The sequence below is a fragment of the Babylonia areolata genome, chromosome 22, assembly GCF_041734735.1.
Source record: "Babylonia areolata isolate BAREFJ2019XMU chromosome 22, ASM4173473v1, whole genome shotgun sequence".
In the NCBI taxonomy this organism is placed as follows: domain Eukaryota; kingdom Metazoa; phylum Mollusca; class Gastropoda; order Neogastropoda; family Buccinidae; genus Babylonia; species Babylonia areolata.
In genome coordinates, this window is record NC_134897.1 from 42,579,553 (window position 1) to 42,603,158 (window position 23,606).

A 23,606-nucleotide genomic window follows, 5' to 3' on the forward strand; every position below is an offset into this window, starting at 1 on the left:
GACATGCGCATGTCATTTCGTGCGAAACTACCGTCACATGACCTATCCACGTTCTCTTCCTTTTCTTGCTGACGTCTGACCGGACTCCAGCACCTGGTTGTTGAACGCGTGAGGAAATCACACAAACATCCAAGATGGTAAGTACCATCCTCCTTCCACAAGTTCATGAAAATGTCTAATTTTACTTGTAGTTGATGTACATGTATCGATATAGTTTTACTTGATTATATTTTGAATGAAATTGAATAGAAAAAGTTGATGAAATGCTGGGCACATTTGCGTGTTGTGCAGTACTTGTTATTCACCAGTTATTCGCTGTGTCCATACTTGAAAACCACACAGTTTTAGCAGTCAGTTATTCTGTGATACATATATTGTTACTTTTGACGCTCTAAATCAATATTAACGCACGGAAATATCCTCTACCTTCGTCACAGATTGTTCACATGTTGGATTTGGTATTGTGGCTCGAGTCGATGGGAAGTCGCTCGTGTTCATGAATGGAGAATTTAAGACTATATATGTATTTTTCATCATGTCATGGGTGGTTGATTAAATCATTGAATATTAGGAAGAAATGCCGAACGTATTTTTCCTCTTCCTCTGACCGTTAATGAGTTCTGGAAGTGAGTGGGCCAAGTGACAGTCTTCCTACTTTAAAAAAAAAAAAAAAAAATATATATATATATATATATCGGGTTTCCATTTGATAATTTTCGCCAAACACAAAAAGAAAGGTCTAATCACGTATTTCTGTGGGTTGGAACTTTTTAATGTTTATGACAACTTGCCTATCTGATGCCCTACACCACTGTCCAGCATTTTTAGAAATTCAATATGGCCGCCAACATGGTGGTCTTGTACAAGAAAATTAATGTATCAACATTCGTCGTTCACAGGACGCAGGTTTTGGTGACATTTGTCAAAAGAAACAGAAGTTATTGTATGATGAACATTTTTGACACACTTGTGTAAACAGTCTGTTTTAACCCGGTATTCGGTTGTCTGTGCGTGTGTCTGTGTCCCTGGTAAACTAACATTGCCATTTTCTCTGCAAATACTTTGTCAGCTGATACCAAATTTAGCATAAATATAGGAAAAATTCAGTTCTTTCCAGTCTTGTTTAAAACAATATTAAACCTCTGGGATGGGCACAAAAAATATAGAAAGAAGCTAAATTATATGCAGACTGAATTTACTGTTCTGATATTCTGACACAGCATCAAGAGCAGTCATTTTTATCATTTTTTTGTTTAAACAGGAACTTCTTTTGGTAAGCATGGAAGTTATATTTCTGGTACATGTCTGGTGCAGATAGTAAAAAAGGGAAATTTATCTGTAATTAATGCTAGGGGGTTAATTTGCTTAAAACTAATCTTTCTCAGCTTAAACATTACATTTTGAAATTATACTCCGTACATAAAAAGCTTGTGTGCTAAGCTCCAATTATTTCTTGATAGGGACACCGAGAAATATGGCCAAAGAATACAATGAGAAAATTTCAAATTTTTAGAAAATCGTTTACTCATTTCAGAAAGCTGAAAATTTCCTTTTTTCATTAGTCATAGAATGTTGCATTTTCTTTATTTGACATGTTCTTCATTTGCAGGACTACACAAACTAGACTTTTGAGAATGTGATTGTATTCAGCAGTTTTTACAAACACCTAATTTTCATTCAGATGTCTCCACTCAACCCAAGATAGTGTTCTTAAACAAGGACGCGACTATAAAAATGTCATTTAAAGATATGTAATAATAAAATCTTTTACTCACCACAAGCATCCAGAGAGGTAATCTTGAAAAATAATGTAAAATGCAGCATCACACACAAGCACAAAACAAATGATGGAAAGCACACACTGTCACTTTCAGTGCAGAATTGTCTCCTCACTGAAGATTCACCAAGTTTGTTTTGCTGTTCTGTTCAGTTTCTCTCCGTACAAAAATAGCCCACAAAGTCAGAATTATAAACTGAATGTGTGTGTGTGTTTACAGGCTAACCACATCACAAAGACAGTGTTTATTTAGACTGATTTAATGATTGTTCATAGCACACACACTGACGCTGACACACAGACTGACAGAACACACAGCGCACGCACGCATGCACACACATATGGTCTGAACGGTGCGTGATCTAATTTCAGCACCTCAAAAACTACAGACAGATGAAAATGGAAACACCGGTGAAAGTAGAAACACGGAAAGTTGTCGCACACCCGCATTTGCTATCTCTGTGTTGACCTGTTCATTTCTTCGATCAACCACCATGGAATCATCACTGTCACTGTTACTTTCTCTGGTTTTTAGTCGAAAATCGGGATCGCCATTACCTACACGTTTCTTCGGTGTCTATTTTCACTGTCATCCATAACATCAAGTATATTGTTTTATTTTCTCTGTCTTCATCTTCATTTTCTGAACAGCACTTCATTGCCAGAGCCATTCTGAACAACTTCTTTAAGCACTTCAAGTGACGTGACTGTCTGCCTCGTCCATTGCAACGCCATCCTTGATAGCAAAATGACTGGTCTCAAGTCCTTTGTTGGAGATTCGACTAGATAATGCTGACTTGGTCAGCAGAAACTGGTCTAAAAATAGACGGATGATTGGTATGTGGTATTTTTCACGAAGTTAAAAAAAAAAAGAAAAAAAAGAAAGAAAGAAAAAAAGATGGGCACCTCCACTTATTAGTAAAACCATCTTCAGAACCCATTTTCTGATCTAAAAATATTTATCAGTGTGTCCATCTCCCAGAGACCTGAAGCAGAGCAACACACATCTGTTTCTTTACAGTTGCTCCACTTGTATCCATTGAACAGATAGTATTTTCAAACTGATGATTTGGGTTTTGTTGTCGCTGTGACTGCACGTGTGTGTCAGGTCGTGACAGTGCAGACTGCGATTCATAAGCAATTTACAACAGTTCTGCTCAAACCACAGCTTTTTCTCTGCCTTTTTTTTTTTTATTCAAACTTATCGTTTGCTGATAATTTAATAGATGGCATTTGGTAAAACTTTGGAAAAAGAAACACTCTGAAATGGAGGCAATGCTCTCAGTTGCCTGGCTGGAAAGTGCCAAAGTAGCATTTGGGTGCGATCGGGAGGTGATCACGCGTTCGCCATGCTTTCAGCAGCTGACGATTGGCCAGTGAAATTGCTTGTCTCATGTCGTCCTTGACCTGTTGTGTATTGTGCCATTGGTTGGGACTGGGAGCAGGGTGACCACTTTTCAAGGCTTGTGTGAGTTCGGAAACCCTCATTTGCTTGAAAAAATGACATCAAAGTCGGTCAGGTCAAATCTTTTGAAAGAGCAGTGACATGGTTTCGTTGCAATTACGCTGTTTTCACTATAGCTTGTACTTCCACAATTTTGAGTTTGAATTTATATCTTTTTGGTGTTTTTCACGTACACCCACATGAGTAAATGATTTATTTATTATAATGGGGGAAAAACGCTCCAATTTTGTAAAAATGTAGAATTCTAGAGACTAGAAGGGTATACCACCAAGACATATTTTGAATGATTTTTTCACATTTTTTTTATGCTGTGCGCCACCTTAAAATGGAGTGGCTTCACATTATTCCTTGTTTATTTACAGTATGTGTAAGCAGGCACGAAGCTTTGATACTGATGTATTTAAGTGATCTGTTCATTAATTCTTATTTGTTGGATCTGCTGATATCCCTAAGAGGAAGGCAGGCAGAGACTAATTTTTCCTTCACCATTTATTAATGCGCTACACCAGTACTAAAGGAACTTGACTGCCAGTTGAGGATGGATGAACTGTGGAGGAAGGTGGCAGAATGGTTAAGACGCTCAGCTGCCAATACAGAGAGTCCGTGAGGGTGTGGGTTCGAATCCCGCTCTCGCCTTTTCTCCTAAGTTTGACTGGAAAATCAAACTGAGCGTCTAGTCTTTCGGATGAGACGATAAACCGAGGTCCCGTGTGCAGCACGCACTTGGCGCACTGAAAAAGAACCCATGGCAACGAGAGTGTTGTCCTCTGGCGAAATTACGTAAAATGAAATCCACTTTCATAGGTACACAAATATGTAAGCATGCACTCAAGGCCTGACTAAGCGCGTTGGGTTATGCTGCTGGTCAGGCATCTGCTCAACAGATGTGGTGTAGCGTGTATGGATTTGTCCGAACGCAGTGACGCCTCCTTGAGAAAGTGAAAGTGAACTGTTAGGTTATCGATGAAAGGTTAAACATATATTGGTGTATTGCAACAACAGTTTCAGCAGTTATGTTAGTGAAATCTGATCAGATGTGATCAGTACTACAGCTGGGTGTTGGCATTACGTAAAACTTCAATTCTACATGAATTTTTTTTTTTTTTTTTCCCCGTGTGACTAGGGTGAGACAAAATAGGATCACCTTGCAGTCATTGCATCTGCTGTAATTCATTTTGTTGCATACTGTAAAATTGGTGACATGTGTCTCACCCTCATTCTTTTTGTTTGTGTACAGGTGAACTTCACGGTAGACCAGATCCGTGAGATCATGGACAATAAGAAGAACATCCGCAACATGTCTGTGATTGCTCACGTAGATCATGGAAAGTCAACACTGACAGATTCCCTGGTCAGCAAAGCTGGCATCATTGCCTCTGCCAAGGCTGGTGAGACTCGCTTCACTGATACGCGCAAGGACGAACAGGAGCGATGCATCACCATCAAGTCAACGTAAGTCTACTGGTGGCGCCTTTTGGTCATACTTTCCAGAACTAGAATGGTGAAAGTACAGGTCAACTGATCTGAAAGGGTTGTGCTGGGTAGATGAACTACGGTGCTTTTATGTCATGAAGTTTAGCACTTGAGATGCTCCTGCCAGGAATCTGAACTAGAAATTGCAGTGTTGATTTTTCATGCAATACTTCCAAGATTTAATGATTCTTGCGATTATGATCCTAAACAAGTTGATTTTAATGTTTAAGATGCAGTTCTACAGATCTTCGTGCACCCTTCACTAAAGTTTGAACATTTGTAGTGCTCAGCTTCTAGAAAGGGTAGTTCAGAACACTTGTGAAACGGGCTATTTCTTTCAGGGCCATTTCCCTGTACTACGAATTGAACAAGGAGGACATGAAATACATCAAGCAGGACTATGACCCGAATAACAACGCTTTCTTGATCAACCTGATTGACTCCCCTGGCCACGTTGATTTCTCCTCTGAGGTTACTGCTGCCCTGCGTGTCACTGACGGTGCACTTGTTGTCGTTGACTGCGTGTCTGGTAAGTCGCCATATGTTGTTCACTCATATGTACATAAGTGGGCTTTTATGTGTATGACCGTTTTTACCCTGCCATGTAGGCAGCCATGTTCCGCCTTCGGGGGTATGTTTTCTTCTGTTGTCTTGACAGATATGAAGTCTGAGCTCCATGCGAAACAATTTTATCACCATAACAATGAAGTAAATGTTGAAATGAGAAATTGTTCACGGACTTTTTGGGGAGAGGTATACTTGGTCCAGATCATCTTTTTGTGTATTGGACAACTTGGAACCAAAGTAGTGAACTGGTATTAGTAGTGCTATTTGATCAGCATTTTTTTATATTGGGTAAAATCGTCTGAATTTTGGTCACTTTTGTATGTTCGCAGATTGAAATTAAAAGATAAGTGGTTGATTCATAGCAAAGGAACCATTTTTGTGAAAATTTAGAGGTTTGTTACAGGTGTGTGTGTCCAGACAGAGACTGTTCTGCGCCAAGCAATTGGTGAGCGTATCCGTCCTGTTCTGTTCATGAACAAGATGGATCTTGCTCTGCTCACCCTGCAGCTGTGTGCTGAGGATCTCTACCAGACATTCCAGCGCATCATTGAAAACGTGAACGTCATTGTTGGGACCTACGCTGAGGAAGATGGACCCATGGGAGACGTTGCTGTATGTTTTTTTTGTTTTGTTTCTTTTTATCTTTTTTTTTTTTTCCAATTACTGATTTATTGCTGATAAAGTGTAGATGCAGGTTTACCCTTGCTGTGGGTGAGTGAGGTACTAGATGGGGTATACAGATCCTCGCAGTTACAAAAAAAAAAAAAAAAATGTTATACCAGTGCTCACTTCAAACAAGTAACTTTTGAGTGCGCAATTTTTGCTGTCATAGAGGAATTCTTGAGGGTTTTCCGATGGGTTGCAGGTGGATCCCAAAGTTGGCACTGTTGGCTTTGGCTCTGGTCTGCATGGCTGGGCTTTCACCCTGAAAGACTTTGCCAAGCTGTACAGCTCCAAGTTCAAGATGGAGGAAGACAAGCTGATGAAGCGTCTTTGGGGTGATCAGTTCTTCCACAAGGGTGACAAGAAGTGGTACAAGGAACAAAGGGAAGGATCGCAGCGTGGTTTCACCAGCTACATTCTGACGCCCATCTACCAGGTATACTTAAGGGGTTGTTTGTTTTGTATTTTTTGTCTCTGGAGTGGCATACAAGTATCTTGAAACTGTTTTACCTACGGTATGTCAAGACTGGGTTTATTTAGGCGTTGATAATGGAGATCCTTCTGCTAGCTACGGTCTGCTTTGACAATATGTGCATTAAATTCTATGTCTTGTTTTTAATCAGTCTTTTGAAGAAAAGAAAAAAAGTTTTTTATTTTCTCAGTTACAAACTGCTTTTCATTTATGGTATCAGTGTTTTTTGTGTGTTCGCGTGAGTCTGCATATGTATGTGTTCGTGTGTGGTTGAGATTCCCCCCCCCCCCCCCCCAGTCCAGTAGATAAAACTGAATGTGCACTCTGCATTGCAGATCTTTGAGACCGCCATGAAGAAACCCAAGGAGGATACCTTGGCACTTGTCGACAAGCTGGGCATCAAGCTGGCTGCTGAGGACAAAGAACTAAATGAGAAGCAGCTCCTCAAGGTCATTTACTTGACATGTTACCCTCCTGTAACACGCCTCTTCCTTCTGCTCTCCCTCCTTCCTTTCTCTCTGTACTGTGCTGTGACTTACACATACATGCATATATGTATACACAGTGGAGTGATTGCCTTGAGGTAACGTGTCCGCCTAGGAAGCGAGAGAATCTGAGCGCACAGGTTCGAACACGGTACAGTCGCCAGTATCTCCCCCTCCACTAGACGTTGAGTTGTGGTCTGGACACTAGTCATTTGGGTGAGACGATAAACTGAGGTCCCATGTGCAGCATGCACTCAAGAGCACATAAAAGAACCCACGGCAACAAAAGGGGCGTTCCTGGCAAAATTTTGGAGAAAAATCCACTTCAATAGGAAAAACAAACAAAACGGCATGCAGGAAAAAATGTACCAATATAAATGGGTGGCGCTGTCAGTGTAGCGATGCATTCTCCCAGGGAGAGCAGCCCGAATTTCACAGAGAGAAATCTGTTGTGACGAAAAAGATGAACACAAATACAAATAGTCTAGTATTCCCTGAATGAATGAGTATGCAAGGACTGGTTAGCGTGGCCTCTTTTAAACGATTCAACATTTTGTTTATGCAGACGATCATGAGGAAATGGCTGCCTGCTGGTGACGCCATGCTGCAGATGATCGTTATTCATCTGCCCTCCCCTGTCACTGCCCAGAGGTACAGGATGGAGCTGCTCTACGAAGGTCCCCATGATGATCCTTGTGCCTCTGGTAAGCTGCTTTGTAGTTTTTGACCTTTTGGAAGTTCTTGGCATTTCCCAGAAATTCTGTTAAGAATATTTGCGCAGTGTCAACTGCTATACAGTGGTGGCCTAGAGGTAACACGTCCGTCTAGGAACAGATTGGTTCGAATCATGGTTCAGCTGCCGATGTTTAATTACACATACTTGACCGTGTTTTCTCCCCCTCCACTAGACCTTGAGTGGTGGTCTCGATGCTAGTCATTCGGATGAGACAATAAACCAAGGTCCCATGTGCAGCATGCACTCGGCATACATAAAAGAACCCATGGCAACAAAACGGTTCTTCCTGGCAAAATTCTGCAGAAAAATCCACTTCAATAGAAAACATAAAACTGCACACAGGAAAAAAAAAAACCCCAAAAATGGGTGGCACTGTATTGTACTGGCACATACACAGGAAAAAATTCCCCCAAAATGGGTGGAACTGTATTGTAGCAACGTGCTCTCCCTCAGAGCAGCCTGAATTTCACACAGACAAATCTGTTCTGATAAAAAGAAATTCAAATACAAATAATTTCCTCCAGGGTGGTGGTTGGCAAAATTCTGTAGAAAACTCCACTTTAATTACACATGCTTAACTATGACCCACCAGTGCAGACTACGGCAGGGGTCTGATTCCTGTCCTGTGCAAACTACTACCCACCTCTGCAGAGAAAACGAAAGTAGTTACAGCCGATAACCTTCCGAAGTAGGTTACCTCCCCTTTACATCCCTGACTACCGCCCTCTTGTGACGGCAATTCGCCACAACCAGCACAGCGTGCAGGGAGAACAGAATGCGGGGAGGAACAAGTGAGTCTTAAATGTATGTTAAACGTAATTTTAGATAGAAAATTTCCTTTTAATTAATTACACATACCGTGACCTACTTGTGCAAAATGGCACGACAAGGTGGATTGCTCATCTGTTCTGTTGTCAGTCACTGCGATGGCCTGTTGTGCGACCACTGCAGTGAAGGTAGCAGGGTTTTTCCAGCAAGCAGTCTCCATGTCATGTAGCCATGCTGAGTGGGCAAAGGCAAGGGAAGAGGACCATGCTCTGACTATGTTCGAGCTTGCATGAGACTGAGTCTCTGTATGTAGTAGTCCTCCAAAATGGAGTCAGGAAACTCCATACTAAGATATGTACAAATATGTACATCAACTAAATGAGATGTCAGGGAATGTGACCATGCCCTTAGGTCAATGCACAAAAAAGAACACATGAACAAGCATATATGTAGGAAACATGGATAATGCTCAGGTAAAAGGGAATGTGAACTGAAAAAGTAATGCCAAATGTCTAATAGATATGTGTATACATGTGTGAAGATTGTGCCTGTATGTAGACGCACGGTCCTGAGCTTCATGTACAGAAGTGTGCCAAAAAAAAAAATTTGCGCATATATTACTAAAAAAAAATCTGCGAAGTGCTGGAGGTCTCTTTAGCACATATCCCTTTTGTTATGCTTCTGTGCTGCAGAGGGAGGAATGTACTGTCACGTGTGGGAGTCTGTGGTTCGATGTCATCATAACCGACACGGGTGAAGTGGGACACAAGGGAGGTAATAACATCCCTTGGTGCTGTGGTCACTGCTGGGAGGAGGTGCAATTTTAGTGTTGCATGTCCTCTTAGTAGACCATCCTCCTAAGTAGAAGGAGGGCTTCCCTGTACCAATCGGTCACCACTGTACGTGAGACGGTTGAGAGCATGCCACGTGATGGAGTCGCAATCTGAGGCCACGGATGTTCATGTAATACAGACAGTATGAGATGCTGATTGTCAGTTGGGGTTTGTGTCTGAGCCACCACTGGTTGGGTAACAACAGAGTCTAGCAGTGTGGTAGAGGGAACTGCCACCGCCGAGGTTGGAGGGACCGTGCATGCACCCGTGATGTGGGTGAGGGGCAATGCCGGTGCAAGGGAGGTAACTGCGGCGCTCGCTGGTGGGGATGCCTCCCTTGAATTTGAAAATCGGAGCGAAGGTGCATGCATGTACCCTAGTGGGTCACCTTCCTCCCTACCTAGAGAGAGGGCTTCCCTACCCAAAATGCCCGCTGGGAATGGGGGGAAGTGAGAGCCCACATATTTGTATCGAGAGATTTTTATAATTGTGTGCAAGGCTTAATTTCAGCCCCAAATACTGTACCTGTTGTTGAACCCAAGGTAGAGGGCCCTTACAATTGCGCCATAATTTTAGCTCGATTGAAATTTTAGCTCGATTGACCAAAAGAACTAAGTAAGTTTGTGACCTGATACAAGTCCTTGTCAGATACAAAACTTGAGTGTCAAGGAATCAATAGAAAGATGAAAAACTTAGCCGTATGAAGAGCACAGGATCAGGAGTCAAGATGGCTGCCAGAAAGAGAGCGCTTGTCTGGGATGCAAAGGGGAGGTAACCTACTTCGGGAGATTATCGGCTGTAGCTACTTCCGTTTTCTCCACATAGGCGGGTAGTAGTTTGCACAGGACAGGAATCAGACCCTTTCCGGACTGCACTAGTGGGTCACGGTAAGTTACTAAAACGTAATTTTAGGACTTTTCTTTTGTGTGTTATAGCTTATTTTCTAAGGTTATGGTGATAATTTTTGTGTCCTAAATGTTCTAAAGATTCAGGTACTTCTCAAGAAAAGATGTTGATGCACTTCATTTCTCAACTCCGTTATCCCCTTTCCTGCTTGGCTCTTACTGCTACTGTCTATAGAGAATGTTTTATTTCAGGCATCAGGAGCTGTGATCCTAAGGGAGAACTGATGATGTACATCTCCAAGATGGTGCCTACCAGTGACAAGGGGCGTTTCTTCGCCTTTGGCCGTGTCTTCTCTGGCACCGTGGCAACTGGTCAGAAAGTGCGCATCATGGGGCCCAACTACCAACCAGGCAAAAAGGAGGACCTGTATGACAAGAGCATCCAGAGGCAAGTAAAACTGGTTTGGCTTAAAGGGACAAAAAAATTCCTGAAACATGGGAGGAGAAGCAACACAAGAAATTGAGTCTGGCATTTTTCATCTTCATTCTATTGAAGACATTTACAACAAAATATTTTCCTAAACCCAGCCTTGTCATAACTTGTATTTAATTACACATACTTCACCGTGACCCAACTAGTGCAGACTCCGGCAGGGGTCTGACATTCCTGTCCTGTGCAAACTATCCGCCCATGCGGAGCAGACGAAACTACGGCCGATAACCTCCCGGAAGTAGGTAACCTCCCCTTTGTCCCGCTGGTTATCGCCCTCTTTTTCCGGCAGCCATCATGACTCCTGTACCTGTGCTCTTCATACGGCTAAGTTTTTTCGTATTTTCTGTCTGTCGATTCTCTGGCGTTCTTGTTTGTGGTCAAATTATGTCTCCAACCAGGTCACATAATTATGTAGCTCGATTGGGGAATCGTGCTAAAATTAAGGCGCGATCGCAATCGATTCGCTGACACTCTGGGCCCTCTACTCCTGGCCCTCTAAACAACGCCAACCCGCCGCCTTCTCCACTTCCTCCGGTCGACTCCGGACCTCCGCCACCTCCTCTGGTGACTTCTAGAGGTTTGTGGTCACACACTCCGGTCAGTGTTACCTTTCATGTCATTTTTATCGATCCGCGAACTCACTCGACGCGATCCGCGTTTTCTCGGCCCTGACAGTCGGCAGTGTATGAGTCGATCTCCTCTATCTCTTTACCATACCCACAGTTGCACCAATGGACTGGCCACAATCCCTTGGAGAAAAAAAAAAAAAAAAAAAAGGCAGCTTGTCTTGGATCCGCACGTTAGACTGGGCCCTATGTGCGATGCGTCCGTGGTGGCGGCCGTGACATCGGATCACACGACCCCCCACGTGGCTTGCCTCGACCGTCTCGGATCCAGTAGTGACCGAGGCGTGTAGGGATGCCCTCCCCTGGTGCAGGGAGGAAGGTGGACCACTAGGTGACACGCTTGCCCATACGCGTGCACCCCTCCCCTTGTCCGGATCACCCGATCCAAGGGAGGCAACCCCTGCTTCGGCACCCTTGCCGGTGACTGCCGCAGTTATTTCCCTTGCACCGGCACTGCTCCTCGCCTTAAGTGCGAGTGTGTGCACGGTCCTACCAAGCTATGCGGTGATGACCCCATCTGCCACACCGCCGAGTGCTGCTGTTTCCCATCGACTAATGGTGTCTCAGCAAGCTACTCAACCAAACAATCAGCAACTCATCGCTAAACTTGCTGCAGCAATTATGCACCACTCTGCCTTCCGGTGCCGCGCCTTGCGCACACAGAGCAGGTACGTGCACGCCCCATTGGAACTTCGGCAGTGTTGGATTCTTCTGCCCCATTGCCTAACTCTGCTGTTTCCCAGACTAATATTGGCACTTCCACGTTGGAGTACCTCTTATATCATATCATATATCAATATCAAGGTGTGCAAGCCTAAAAAGGCCTTTTACCCGCTTGAAGTGGGGAAGAAAAAGAGAGTCCCCACGTATGTCTGTTGCATTTTTCAACATTGAGTGCGCAGTGCTTGAAAAATCAGAAAATATGTAAATGAGTTTTGTATTTAAAGTTTTGACAATGAATATCAAGATAATTCTTAAATGTATTAATAACTCGATCCTGCCTCTCGGCAGTGCTCGGGCCGATCTTGTCTATCACTTTATCCGTCAACACACAACTGAACGTCGGTCCTCTCGCAGGAGCTATTCGCGAGATTGGACCGCCGTTCAGCAACAGGGGGATGCACATCCCACGGCAAGCCGACGGACTTGTCACCCCCTCGCCCACGACGCCCATAACACTGGATTACGGCGCCGTCATGCCACAGGCCCCGACCGTCTCGCGTCCGATGGCAACCGATTCGGGTTGGGATGCCCACGGAACTAAGGGGCATTATAATTATTCCCCTTGCGCTCGTTTTCACCTGTGTCGGTTACGGTGGCATCGAACCACGGACTCTCACACAGAACATGACACTCCTCCCTGTTCAGCGAGGACACGTCGCACAAGGGGGATATGTGCTCTAAAGACACATTCCTTTTTGATGATTTTCGGCGCCAAGGGAGGCAACTCCACATTTGTAACCTAGGCGCTCAAAGCTGTGGTTAGTTTCGCTGACACAGCACATCACTCCTGCTCCCCGTGCTGTCCACCAACGATGTTTTCTTTCGGTTTCTCATTGGGTCCTCATGCCCAGTCAGGGACTTTACACATCTTTGCATAGCAACTGCACTTTTCTTGCTGTTTCTCAGGCTATTGGCTACAGGAAATGCATCACAATATTTCCCCTTCTATCCATTTGATTTATCATCACAAGCAACAATCACGAAATATATATAGAAAAATCTATACATATTAAAAAAAAAAAAAAAAAAAAAAATCTATACATATGGATATATATATATATACATATATATATATACACGCACACATATATACATATATATGAGATATGTTGCTACATTCATACGCATTTCTGCTTTCATGTATAGATGCGTACTTATCCATCGGTATACACATGTGTATGTGCTTATGGGATAGGTTCAGACGACTTTCATATTAACATGTACAATTATATTTCTATCTCGATTCATTGACATCTGTTCATTGAGATTCCCTACATAGCAATATAGGCACACTTGCATTTGCGGCCTTCTGTTCACAATGCCCAGAACTCTCTGCCTCTACGTACCGGCACTTTATTCATATGCGTATGTACATCTCATATGTAGGTGCATGGACAGATTCCTTTCCATTGATGATTATGCACACTTACCCACTTACTTGGGTATATCGGTGCACGCTACACGTATGCTTATACAGCCGCTTCTTTCTTGTGTCTCGATCTCTTGTCATTGGCATACTTCTGACATCATCACTTGAGCTGATGGAAGTTTTTATTCCCTTGGCACATATATGTATTCATTTTCATAAATTCATCCCTACCTTGCTTTTGGAGGACGACTGCACTCACAAAAATAAAATAAAATAATAATAGCCTCATTCACGCCTGAATGTATGCTCCTTCACATTTCAGTAGTGGCTGGTCCTTGGGGATCCACACATACCCCCTTCACACCCACAGGGCTAAGAATGCCTCTCTTGGTGCAAGGACAGACAAGGCAACCCATCTCATTTGCCTGCAACAATCACCCATAAGGCTGGAGATGCACAAGGAAGGATGAGGCAGTCCAACTTAGAGGTGCCACTCTGGACACACATGCCTTTCATTCCTTCCAAGTTTGTAAGGCATCCCTTCTTTCTCCCCTTGCCTACAACAACCCTTGGTTTGCACCACTGTGATTGTGACAAAAGCTCCACACAGGCCCTACATCCTAGCCAGCCTTCCCATCAAGAGGTGTCTATCTTGCCTTACAAGTTTTAGCGGACCCAAAAACTGCCCACTGGGCAGGAGACAATCACCCTCAGCCCATCTCTTCTACTCCTCTCTAGTAGCAGAAGGCCTGGGTCATAATTGTTTTCCTCTACATTTGGGAGAAAGGCATATTGACGAGGACGGATGCGTCCCACAAAGCACAACGAACCGTCCATTAGCCACAGGGGTGTACCTTTCTGCCCACTCATACCAGCACGGCAGATGCCGCATTCAAGCACATCAGTTCACCCCATCACCTTGCTTGAACACAAATCCAGCATCAACGTCTCAAACAATTGGCGTTTGAAAGCACTTTCTGCACTTGGTCTTCCCTGCCCGATCCTTTCGGCCTCTACACACAACCACTGCTGTGGTTACAGATGGCCATTCCTCCTCAAGCACTGTCTTTCCAATGAGACACTTCCAGAGGTTTCTAGCCTAGGCAGGCTATCCCATCATGGAGCCCCAGCCTTCGGTCAAGGGCCTGTCAGAGGATGACTTTGTTGTCACTTCGGAAGCAAGCACCATGTCTTTCTGACACACGGTTGCACCACAAGACCCCGTCAACTCTTTCCGGCTTCCTTACATTGCAACATAATCTGCATGGTGAACACCTTCGTCCCTGAAGCACACAGCAGCTGTTTCCTGATTTACCCATGCTGATTGGTGTCCTCCTAGGAACAGTATATGATAATCAGTCGAGTACGACAGTCTCCATCAGAACAGCAGAGGAGGCATCTGCTGTCCAGTCTATTCGGGCTGGAATTCGATTATACAATTTATAGTAGAGAGTGTTTTGCCCAAGTTGCATCCCCGGTCCCTCAATCAAGAGGGCCTTAGGACTCATCATTGGGAAGGTTCCCAAAGGCTACTTAGGCCTAAGGCTACAGCACTAAGTCCCAGTGCAATTTGACTTCTAGTCTGAGAGACATAGTCATTCATGAAAGGCTAAGCTGCAAATGATTTCCCTTTGCAATTAAGAAACCACTGATAATACAGCTCTCACCTTGCAGTTGGCCATACTAAAAACGTATGTCAGATCAGTGCCTTGATGTCAATAGCCAGTACAACACATCTTGAGCCACTTACCTCCCTGCCCCGCCCCGCTCCATCCCAGACTCGGTGCGCAGCACACACAGCCAGAGGCCTGTCATGGATCCAGTCCCCTTTCTCACTAAAGAACCTTCAGCAAAAATTTTCCCCATGGAAACCCTCTTCCATTTGGGAATTCCACCACTGAATGAGACTCAGTGACCTGTGGGCACATGAAATGCACTTCCACAGCCTGATCCAACCCAGCCATTGACTGCCGACAACTTTCTGCAGGTTACTCCAACAGGCCACACTCAGGCAGAGAAGCCACCAAGCCTTCCGTATTCTCCGTATACCGTGATGGTACCTACCTGGGCAATTACACAACCCTGTCCCAGAGACACCAGGGACATCAAGTCTTTTGTTGCCAAATGTCTGCCATCCTATGCATAGGCAACATACCAGTGCTGTCATTTTTTGACAACGTCAAAAAAGGGGGGGGGGGAGTGCCCATCGCCTGTCAGCTCGCATGGAGGAGCTCCACAGATCTGGCTGTCATGCCTGAGGCAGGCCCAACACGGTGACCTACCTCTGTCTCGTGCCACGGTTTCCTTCAAACACAAAAACCACTTACACTATCGGCCCACATCCGTTGTGGAATCATCAGATCAAACCACATGCGCACCTCCTTGCATTGACGCTCATCCGCTCAGCTGTGGTCCACAGACCTCCCCCACAATACAGCTGTGGACCTCTGTCTTCTTTACCCGCACTAATGTCCTTAGGCGACACAGTACACTCTACTTTCGTCAAATTCTACTTGAGGGACACCTATCGCCTTAGGGATAATGGCTCATCGACTTCTACCAGAGAGATGTCGCACGCCTGCGGGTTGATGGCGCAAGAGCCATCGCTTCTGTGGTAGCTGCACAACAGACCATCACAGCTCACAGACAGTAGAACAGGCGAGCCCTCCACCTTGTCGTGCTATTCTGCACTAGTTGGGTCACGGTTAAGTATGTGTAATTAAAAGGAAATTTTCTATCTAAAATTACGTTTAAATAACATACTTACCGTGACCCAAATTTAAGACCCTCCCGTCCTCCCCGCTTCCTGTTCTTCCTGCTTGCTGTGCTGGTGATGGCATATTGCCGTCAAAAGAGGGCGATAACCAGCGGGACAAAGGGGAGGTTACCTACTTCCGGGAGGTTATCGGCCGTAGTTTCGTCTGCTCCGCATGAGCGGATAGTTTGCACAGGACAGGAATGTCAGACCCCTGCCGGAGTCTGCACTAGTTGGGTCACGGTAAGTATGTTATTTAAACGTAATTTTAGATAGAAAATTTCCTTTTCTGAATTTTCTTCATGGAAAAGGCTGATAATCGCTCTCAAGTACAATATAAGATATAACTTTCCTCCGCTGTTAATGCATACATCATGGTCTGTTAAAACATGGTATTAAAATTTCTGTTCCAGAACCATTCTCATGATGGGTCGCTACACAGAGTCCATTGAAGATGTACCTTGCGGCAACATCTGCGGTCTTGTGGGTGTGGACCAGTACTTGGTTAAGACTGGAACCATCTCCACCTACAAGAATGCCCACAACCTGAAAGTGATGAAGTTCTCTGTCAGCCCAGTTGTGCGTGTGGCTGTGGAATGCAAAAACGCCTCTGAGTTGCCAAAGCTGGTGGAGGGACTGAAGCGTCTTGCTAAGTCTGACCCTATGGTTCAGGTAAAGCCTTCTAATTTGTGTTCTGTGCTTTGCTTGGTTCGTGTGTTAAGTGATAAATGTTGCAGAATTTTTTTTTGGGGGGGGGGGGGGGGGGAACTGGGCTTCTTGGAAGATGGATGTGACTTAACGTCACCACCCACTTGTGGTGATATGATGGTTTAGTTATGATCTCAAAGTGGGATGTTGGTCGACATTACTCAGTGGTGAGAAAGAACTTAATGTTGGGTGATTCTACAGCATTGTGCCTTCACAACATGAATAAATCCCCAGAGCAACAACCACATTCCCACCCTCATTCAGATGTAGAGATCTATGTCAAACCTTTCAGATGTAGAGATCTGTGTCAAACCTTTTGTGCATATTGCAGTGTACCATCGAGGAATCTGGAGAGCACATCATTGCTGGGGCTGGAGAGCTGCATCTGGAAATCTGCCTGAAGGATTTGGAAGAGGATCATGCAGGCATTCCCATCAAGGTGTCTGACCCTGTGGTGTCTTACCGTGAAACTGTCCGAGCGGAGTCCAGTATAGATTGTTTGTCCAAGTCGCCCAACAAGCACAACAGGATCTTCATGAGGGCCTGCAACTTGGAGGATGGTGTTTCCAATGCCATTGACAAGGTTTGTGTTTTACATCCAGTCACCATTCTCTTTTCTTTATTTTTTTAATTTTATATATATATATATATATATATTTTTTTTTTTTTTTTTTTTTTTTTTTTTTAAATTATATAACACAAGCAGAATTCATAGCTTATGCTAACATTCTCAGATTTTATGCTTGAAAATTCATCTTGACTGCTCTCGACATAGCTGTACAGGGTATTTCACTTGTATGTGTTTTACATTGTCTTGACTACCCTCAACCCAATCTCACTGTACAGTGCATTTCACTCATTGCTATTTGACATTTTCATTATTCGTCTGGACTACCCTCAACATAAGCTCACTACAAAGGGCATTTCACTCACTGGTATGATGTTTGGCTTTATCTGATCCAAGCAGAAGTTTTGTTCACATGGAAAGAATGAAGATCATGACTGCTCATGTCTGGATTCCACTTTTTTTCTTCAGGGCACCATCGGCACGCGTCAGGACGTAAAGGAACGTGCTCGTTACCTGGCTGATAATTTCGACTGGGACGCCACTGAAGCACGCAAGATCTGGTGCTTTGGGCCTGAGGGTACTGGCCCCAACCTGCTGGTGGACTGCACCAAGGCCGTGCAGTACCTCAACGAGATCAAGGACAGTGTTGTTGCTGGATTCCAGTGGGCTACCAAGGAGGCAAGTGGTTGGCTGTGTGTGCTTCCTTGACAGTCATTCTGTTGTATCGTAATTCATTTCATGTATAATAAGGCATAATTTGTAAAATGCACTAGTCCGGAGGGCAAAGGGGAAGTTACCTACTTCCGGGAGGTTATTGGCTGTAGCTACTTTAGTTTTCTCCGCATAGGCGGATAGTAGTTTGCACAGGACGGGAATGTCAGACCCCTGCTGGAGTCTGCAACTAGTGCAGACTCCAGCAGGGGTCTGACATTCCCGTCCTGTGAAAACTACTATCCGCCTATGCGGAGAAAACGAAAGTAACTACGGCCGATAACCTCTTGGAAGTAGGTATCCTCCCCTTTGTCCCGCTGGCTAGCGCCCTCTTTTTCTGGCAGCCATCATGACTCCTGTTCCTGTTCTCTTCATACGGCTAAGCTTTTTCGTATTTTCTGTCTGTTGATTCTCTGGCGGTTTTTTGTCAAATTATGTCTCCAACCAGCAAGCATGATACTTTTCCGCCGTTAGGCGGAAAATCGCCGTGGTTCATTACAAATCAGCCGTTCAAAATATCGATCCGCCGCCAGTGAAGATGATTCCGCCGCACGAAATTTTGATTTCCGCGGAGCGACACATTTCAATAAATTCTGGAAGGCGGGGGTCATTTTTGGCTCTGCACCGGTTTCCAATCAATGATTATCATAGTAGGCCTATCCCAGAATTCACTTCCGCTTCGCGGGAAGTCTCGTTTGTTGACCGGCTTACTCTAGGCTACAGCGACGTAGATCTAGGCTACAGTGAACGACTCACACAAATTGTCAATGCCAAGGCCTGTTTTCATTGAACGGACAGCTAAAACATCTTCTTTTGATCGAGATTCAAAGAACAAATGGAGATGGGAGTGGGTGGACAAAACTGTTGAAGATCAGCGAGTTGGCGAGGTGATATGGAAGATCGAGAAAGATGGCTATGCGTACTGCAGTGTGTGCGACAGCGAAATCAAATATTCCAGTCGAGGGTTCGTCATTATTCGCGAACATTTGACTTGACCTACACACCCTTTTTGGGGGGAGGGGGGGGGGGGGGGATTGTACCATGTTAAGCCTCGTTCTAAAAGGGGGGGGGGGGGGGGGAGTAAACAGTTACACTAATTGAGAAAATCCATGTCTGTATTAATTAGTCTTTTATTTTTGACACTGTTGTGGGTTCAGTCGACAAAAAAAAAAAAAAAACTTTTTTTTTTTTTCCAATTTCAGCTGCATTTTTTGTTGTCTGATTTTCCTCTTTTTTTTCCTGCCTTGGTGGCATGCCTGAACCAGGTCACATAATTATGTAGCTCGATTGGGCGATCGCAATAACATTAAGGTGCGATCGCAATCGATTCGCCTTTTGAGGTGTTTCATAGAATGTGTAACATGTTTGCAGGGTGTACTTTGTGAGGAGAACATGAGGGGTGTTCGCTTCAACATCAAAGATGTGACCCTTCATGCTGATGCCATTCACCGTGGAGGTGGTCAGATCATCCCCACAGCTCGTCGTGTTCTCTATGCCAGTGTCCTGACTGCTGATCCTGGCCTCATGGAACCTGTCTACCTTGTGGAGATTTCGGTGAGGCTCATTGTTTATTGCAGCTATTTCATCCTCACCTTCCTGAAATTCTCTGCTATAATTTTCTATTTAACTATTTTTCTGCCATTCCCCTTTCATTTTTTTGTTGTTTTTTTCAGCTAGCTTTGTCACTTGTGTGAAAAGTTTTGTAATTAACGCAGTGGAATTAGTTGGGCATCCTGGTATAGCCGTGTGCTGTTGGCTGGACCACATGCAAACATTGGGAAATCCCAAATGCTTCTACCCAGTGTATTAACTCACTCAGTACGGCCAGTCCTCTCTTCGCCTCTACACAGACCCCTCGGATGTCCAGTGGGTGTCTGAATGACCCAACCTGCTTCCGTCGTCAGAATTGTGGTATTCTTTGTCAACATTTACGTCTTCAGTATAAGAGCCTTCCGCTTGCAATATTTTGATGATGGTAATTGGGGTGAAACACTGTTAACGTCGTCTCTTTCGCCGTTCGTATGGAAAGAGTTAATGGAGTGTCTTTGTCAATTGTGAGTTTCTGTTGCGTATTGTAATTATGTTCATCTGCTCTTTCAGTGCCCAGAAGTTGCAATGGGAGGCATCTTCGGTGTGATGAACAGGAGGCGTGGTGAGGTCATTGAGCACCACCAAGTCGGCTCGACTCCTCAGTTCGTTGTCAAGGCTCACCTGCCTGTAAACGAGTCCTTCGGTATGTATCTGTGATTCAGCTAATTTACAAATAAGGGATGTGAGAGTTGATGGAAACATGCGAATGTCCTTTTCCATCTCATTTACTTTTGGGGGGGAAAAGGAATGTCAGTTGGGCATGACAGCCACAACGGCTGTTGCAATGCCACTGCTGAAATTTTTTGGACAACTACACAAACTTTTCCGTGACCCACTAGCAGTCATGAGATTTTTCCGACCGAAAACTGGCTCCAGAGACCATTTTTGAGATTCATGTAAATCCGTTCAGAAAATCCGGGGGGGGGGGGGGGGGGGGGGTCCAAAAATAGCAACCAATGGCAAATCACCTTTTAGAGCAGCATGATAGCTCTTTTTCCAGTGACCACTTGTCACAGACTCAAAACATCATCTGCTAGAGGAAGAGTGTCAGGAGGTGATGGATAGTTTTTAAAACAAAACATGTTAATCTTAAAAAATATAACTTGCCCAAGTTCTGTAAGGGCAATACTTGCCTGACACGATGATCCCCGGGCAGTTGGGCAACCGTTAATGTTGAGCCCTGAGGTAGGTCCAGCCACATTTTCAGATTCACAGCAGAAGCCTCATATTTGCAAGAATGAAAGAGTGCAATAAAGTGAAGCTACACCAAATTTCAAATCAGTATCTCAAATAGTTTTTGATATCTCACAAAATGGCCTATTAGAACCAGTGTAGAAGTGCCACTAATGCATTCTCTTAGTCAAATCTCTTCATATATGATCCACAGTACACAGAAGACCTCAGTTTTTTTTGTTTTGTTTTTAAAAAAAATTTTTTAGTTGGCTGTTAATGTTATTGGCTGAATGCCAGTGTCGGTAGTATTACTAAAATGACCGACTCGAAAAGTATTGCATCTACATAAACATTTAAGATATTTTCAGGTTCAGGAAAGACTAGACTTACAAGATAGCAAATGTTAATAATAATTCTTGATAAATGACAGCTTTTGATAAGATTGTATGAAAAAAATCCTCTTTGTTCAAGACGTTTGGGATAATGTGCTCCATTAATGCTAAAAATGATTCTCCTTTTATTTTTCAGGATTTGTGTGTGCGTGTTTCAAAATCAATATGTATGCATCACTTTATGTAATTGTTTTCATGTTTATACGTCATTATTAACTGATTGTACCAGTTGTAAAGTACAGACTATCCGGCTGAACTAATGCATGCTCTATATCGGTGCTTAAAAAGGTTAAAAGGAAACCACTGTCTTAAATACAGCATCAAATGTACCCCTGGTAGTGTTATTTTTGATTAGGTTTTATGAAACCTATCTTTCAAATACTTTTTTATATCCAAACCCCCACCCCTCATTTGAATCAAAATCAAAACTACGTTGAGCGATGCGACAAGACTTCATGAAGCCGGGTATTGAAACCTAAGATCTAAAAATAGAAGTTGATCAGTGGTATTTAAACGGACGCTGCCCATTAAAAGCTTTCGGGTCATTTTATAAAGCATTTTAAAGATGAATTTCCTTTTTCAGTGGTTGGTTCGACTAGATTTATTTTGTCTGGAAGTGCAATAGAGCATTAGGAAAAATAGGTAAATTTTTAGTCCCTTTTTTTATAATATATATATATAATAAAGTAAAATATGTCAAATGGAAACATAGCCCACGCAAAAGTAGAGAACATGATATTTTATTTTGATAGGTCTCTTTAATTGATTGGTTGTAAGGAGCAATGTCCTTAACCTATTATTCAGAAGCAAACGTCGGCAAACTTGTTTCCCACACTTTGTTTTGAAGAGCGAAGGATACTCCACTTCAGTCGATCAGTTTCACTCACACTGTCTTGCATGCATAAAAAGAAACGCTCCTTTGTTCCTATATTTTACTTTGGGGGTTAACTCACCCAGTAATGTATGGTTGGTAGCACTGAAAGCGAATTTTTTGGCCCCTCCTTTTTAAATATGAAAAAAAATATATATATATCACCCATGATTTTTATTTTTATTTTATTTCTTTTTTTTTTATTGCCCAGTTAGTATACATTGCCTGGCTTGGAAGTTGATCTGATAATTTAGATGGTGTGGTATTGTTACAGCATGCATAATGGCTTAGATGTTATGTTATTCAATGGAATTTTGTGTATTTGAGATGAGATTGTCTTGGAATGATTTGTGTATATGTGATGTGTGCAGGCTTCACTGCTGACTTGAGATCGAACACCGGTGGACAGGCATTCCCACAGTGCGTGTTTGATCATTGGCAGGACTTGCCTGGCGATATTTTAACTGCAACCAGCAAGACCTACCAGGTTGTCTCTGAGACACGCAAACGCAAGGGACTGAAGGAGGGTATTCCACCAGTGGAGAACTACCTTGACAAGTTGTAACCAGTTGCCGCTGCCTAGTCTCCAGTGGATATTCGTTGCTTTTCTTCCTATCTCTGGTCTATTTATCTATCCATGATCCAGTGCTGTACAATTTGGAAAAAACAACATTCAGTCCAATTACATCAACCAACTATGGACAAAAAAAGAAGTGCTGTTTGACTACTTTTTTGTGCCAATAATGAAGACAGTTCTGTTATACACAACACAATTGGTCCGGTCCATAATGCGTCACATACAGATATGGTGTTGGTTTTTAATGTCTCAAAATTAAATGATTGTCCGTAAGGCTGGCAGACTGTATAGACGGTTACACATGAACCAAAGGAGAAAGTATACACACTTACCATGTGCTGTATTTTGTTGAATAAACTTTCTCCTCCAAGTGGTAATCCAGTCTTTGTGTTCCTTGTCTTAGTGTGTGGCTGTCAGAGGGGAGGGGGGTATTCATTGGTGGGTTGCCAAGTTGAAGTGAGGAGCTTTAGCATTTGATCATTGATCCAGAAGTTATTCAGTTGGTGTCTGCCCATTTTAACCCTTTCACTTCTGAAACAGTGATTTTTTTGCAAAATAATCGTCAACCTCAAAAAAACCCACAAAAATTAAAATTGAGCTCAAACGTATTTTTTCTTGGAGGAAAATAAAAGTTGACAAGACAACTCCTCAGCAGGGGAAGATCACGTGATTTTTAAAGAGAAAAAAAATTGAAAAACAAAACAAAACCTAAACCACTCAATACACCACATGCACACTTTGCTACCCACAATTTCTATCACACAATATTACAACACAGAAACTTGATGTAAACAAAATTTCTGCTTCGAAGCATTCATCTGGAGCATTCCATAGTAGATGTAAACCTGAAAATGATCATAAGTACAGTTTTTTTCTATACCAACTTCAGACATGACCCCACTGGCATGTAATCGGGGAAAACCAGATTTAATTACACATACTTAACCATGACCCAACTAGTGGAGA

General features: G+C 43.4%; 1 protein-coding gene across 1 annotated transcript; it reads left to right on the forward strand.

Annotated features, from left to right (window-relative positions):
* Positions 1-24: 24 nt before the first annotated feature.
* Positions 25-23,017, forward strand: LOC143296995 (elongation factor 2-like). Its single transcript, XM_076609102.1, has 14 exons — positions 25-137; positions 4,480-4,694; positions 5,057-5,244; positions 5,686-5,894; positions 6,148-6,381; positions 6,753-6,866; positions 7,468-7,606; positions 10,337-10,532; positions 16,464-16,722; positions 17,090-17,341; positions 17,795-18,004; positions 19,409-19,591; positions 20,138-20,270; positions 22,435-23,017. The coding sequence occupies exons 1-14, from the start codon at positions 135-137 to the stop codon at positions 22,626-22,628; spliced, it is 2,529 nt and encodes an 842-aa protein (XP_076465217.1). The 5' UTR covers positions 25-134; the 3' UTR covers positions 22,629-23,017.
* The last annotated feature ends 589 nt before the right edge of the window (positions 23,018-23,606 follow it).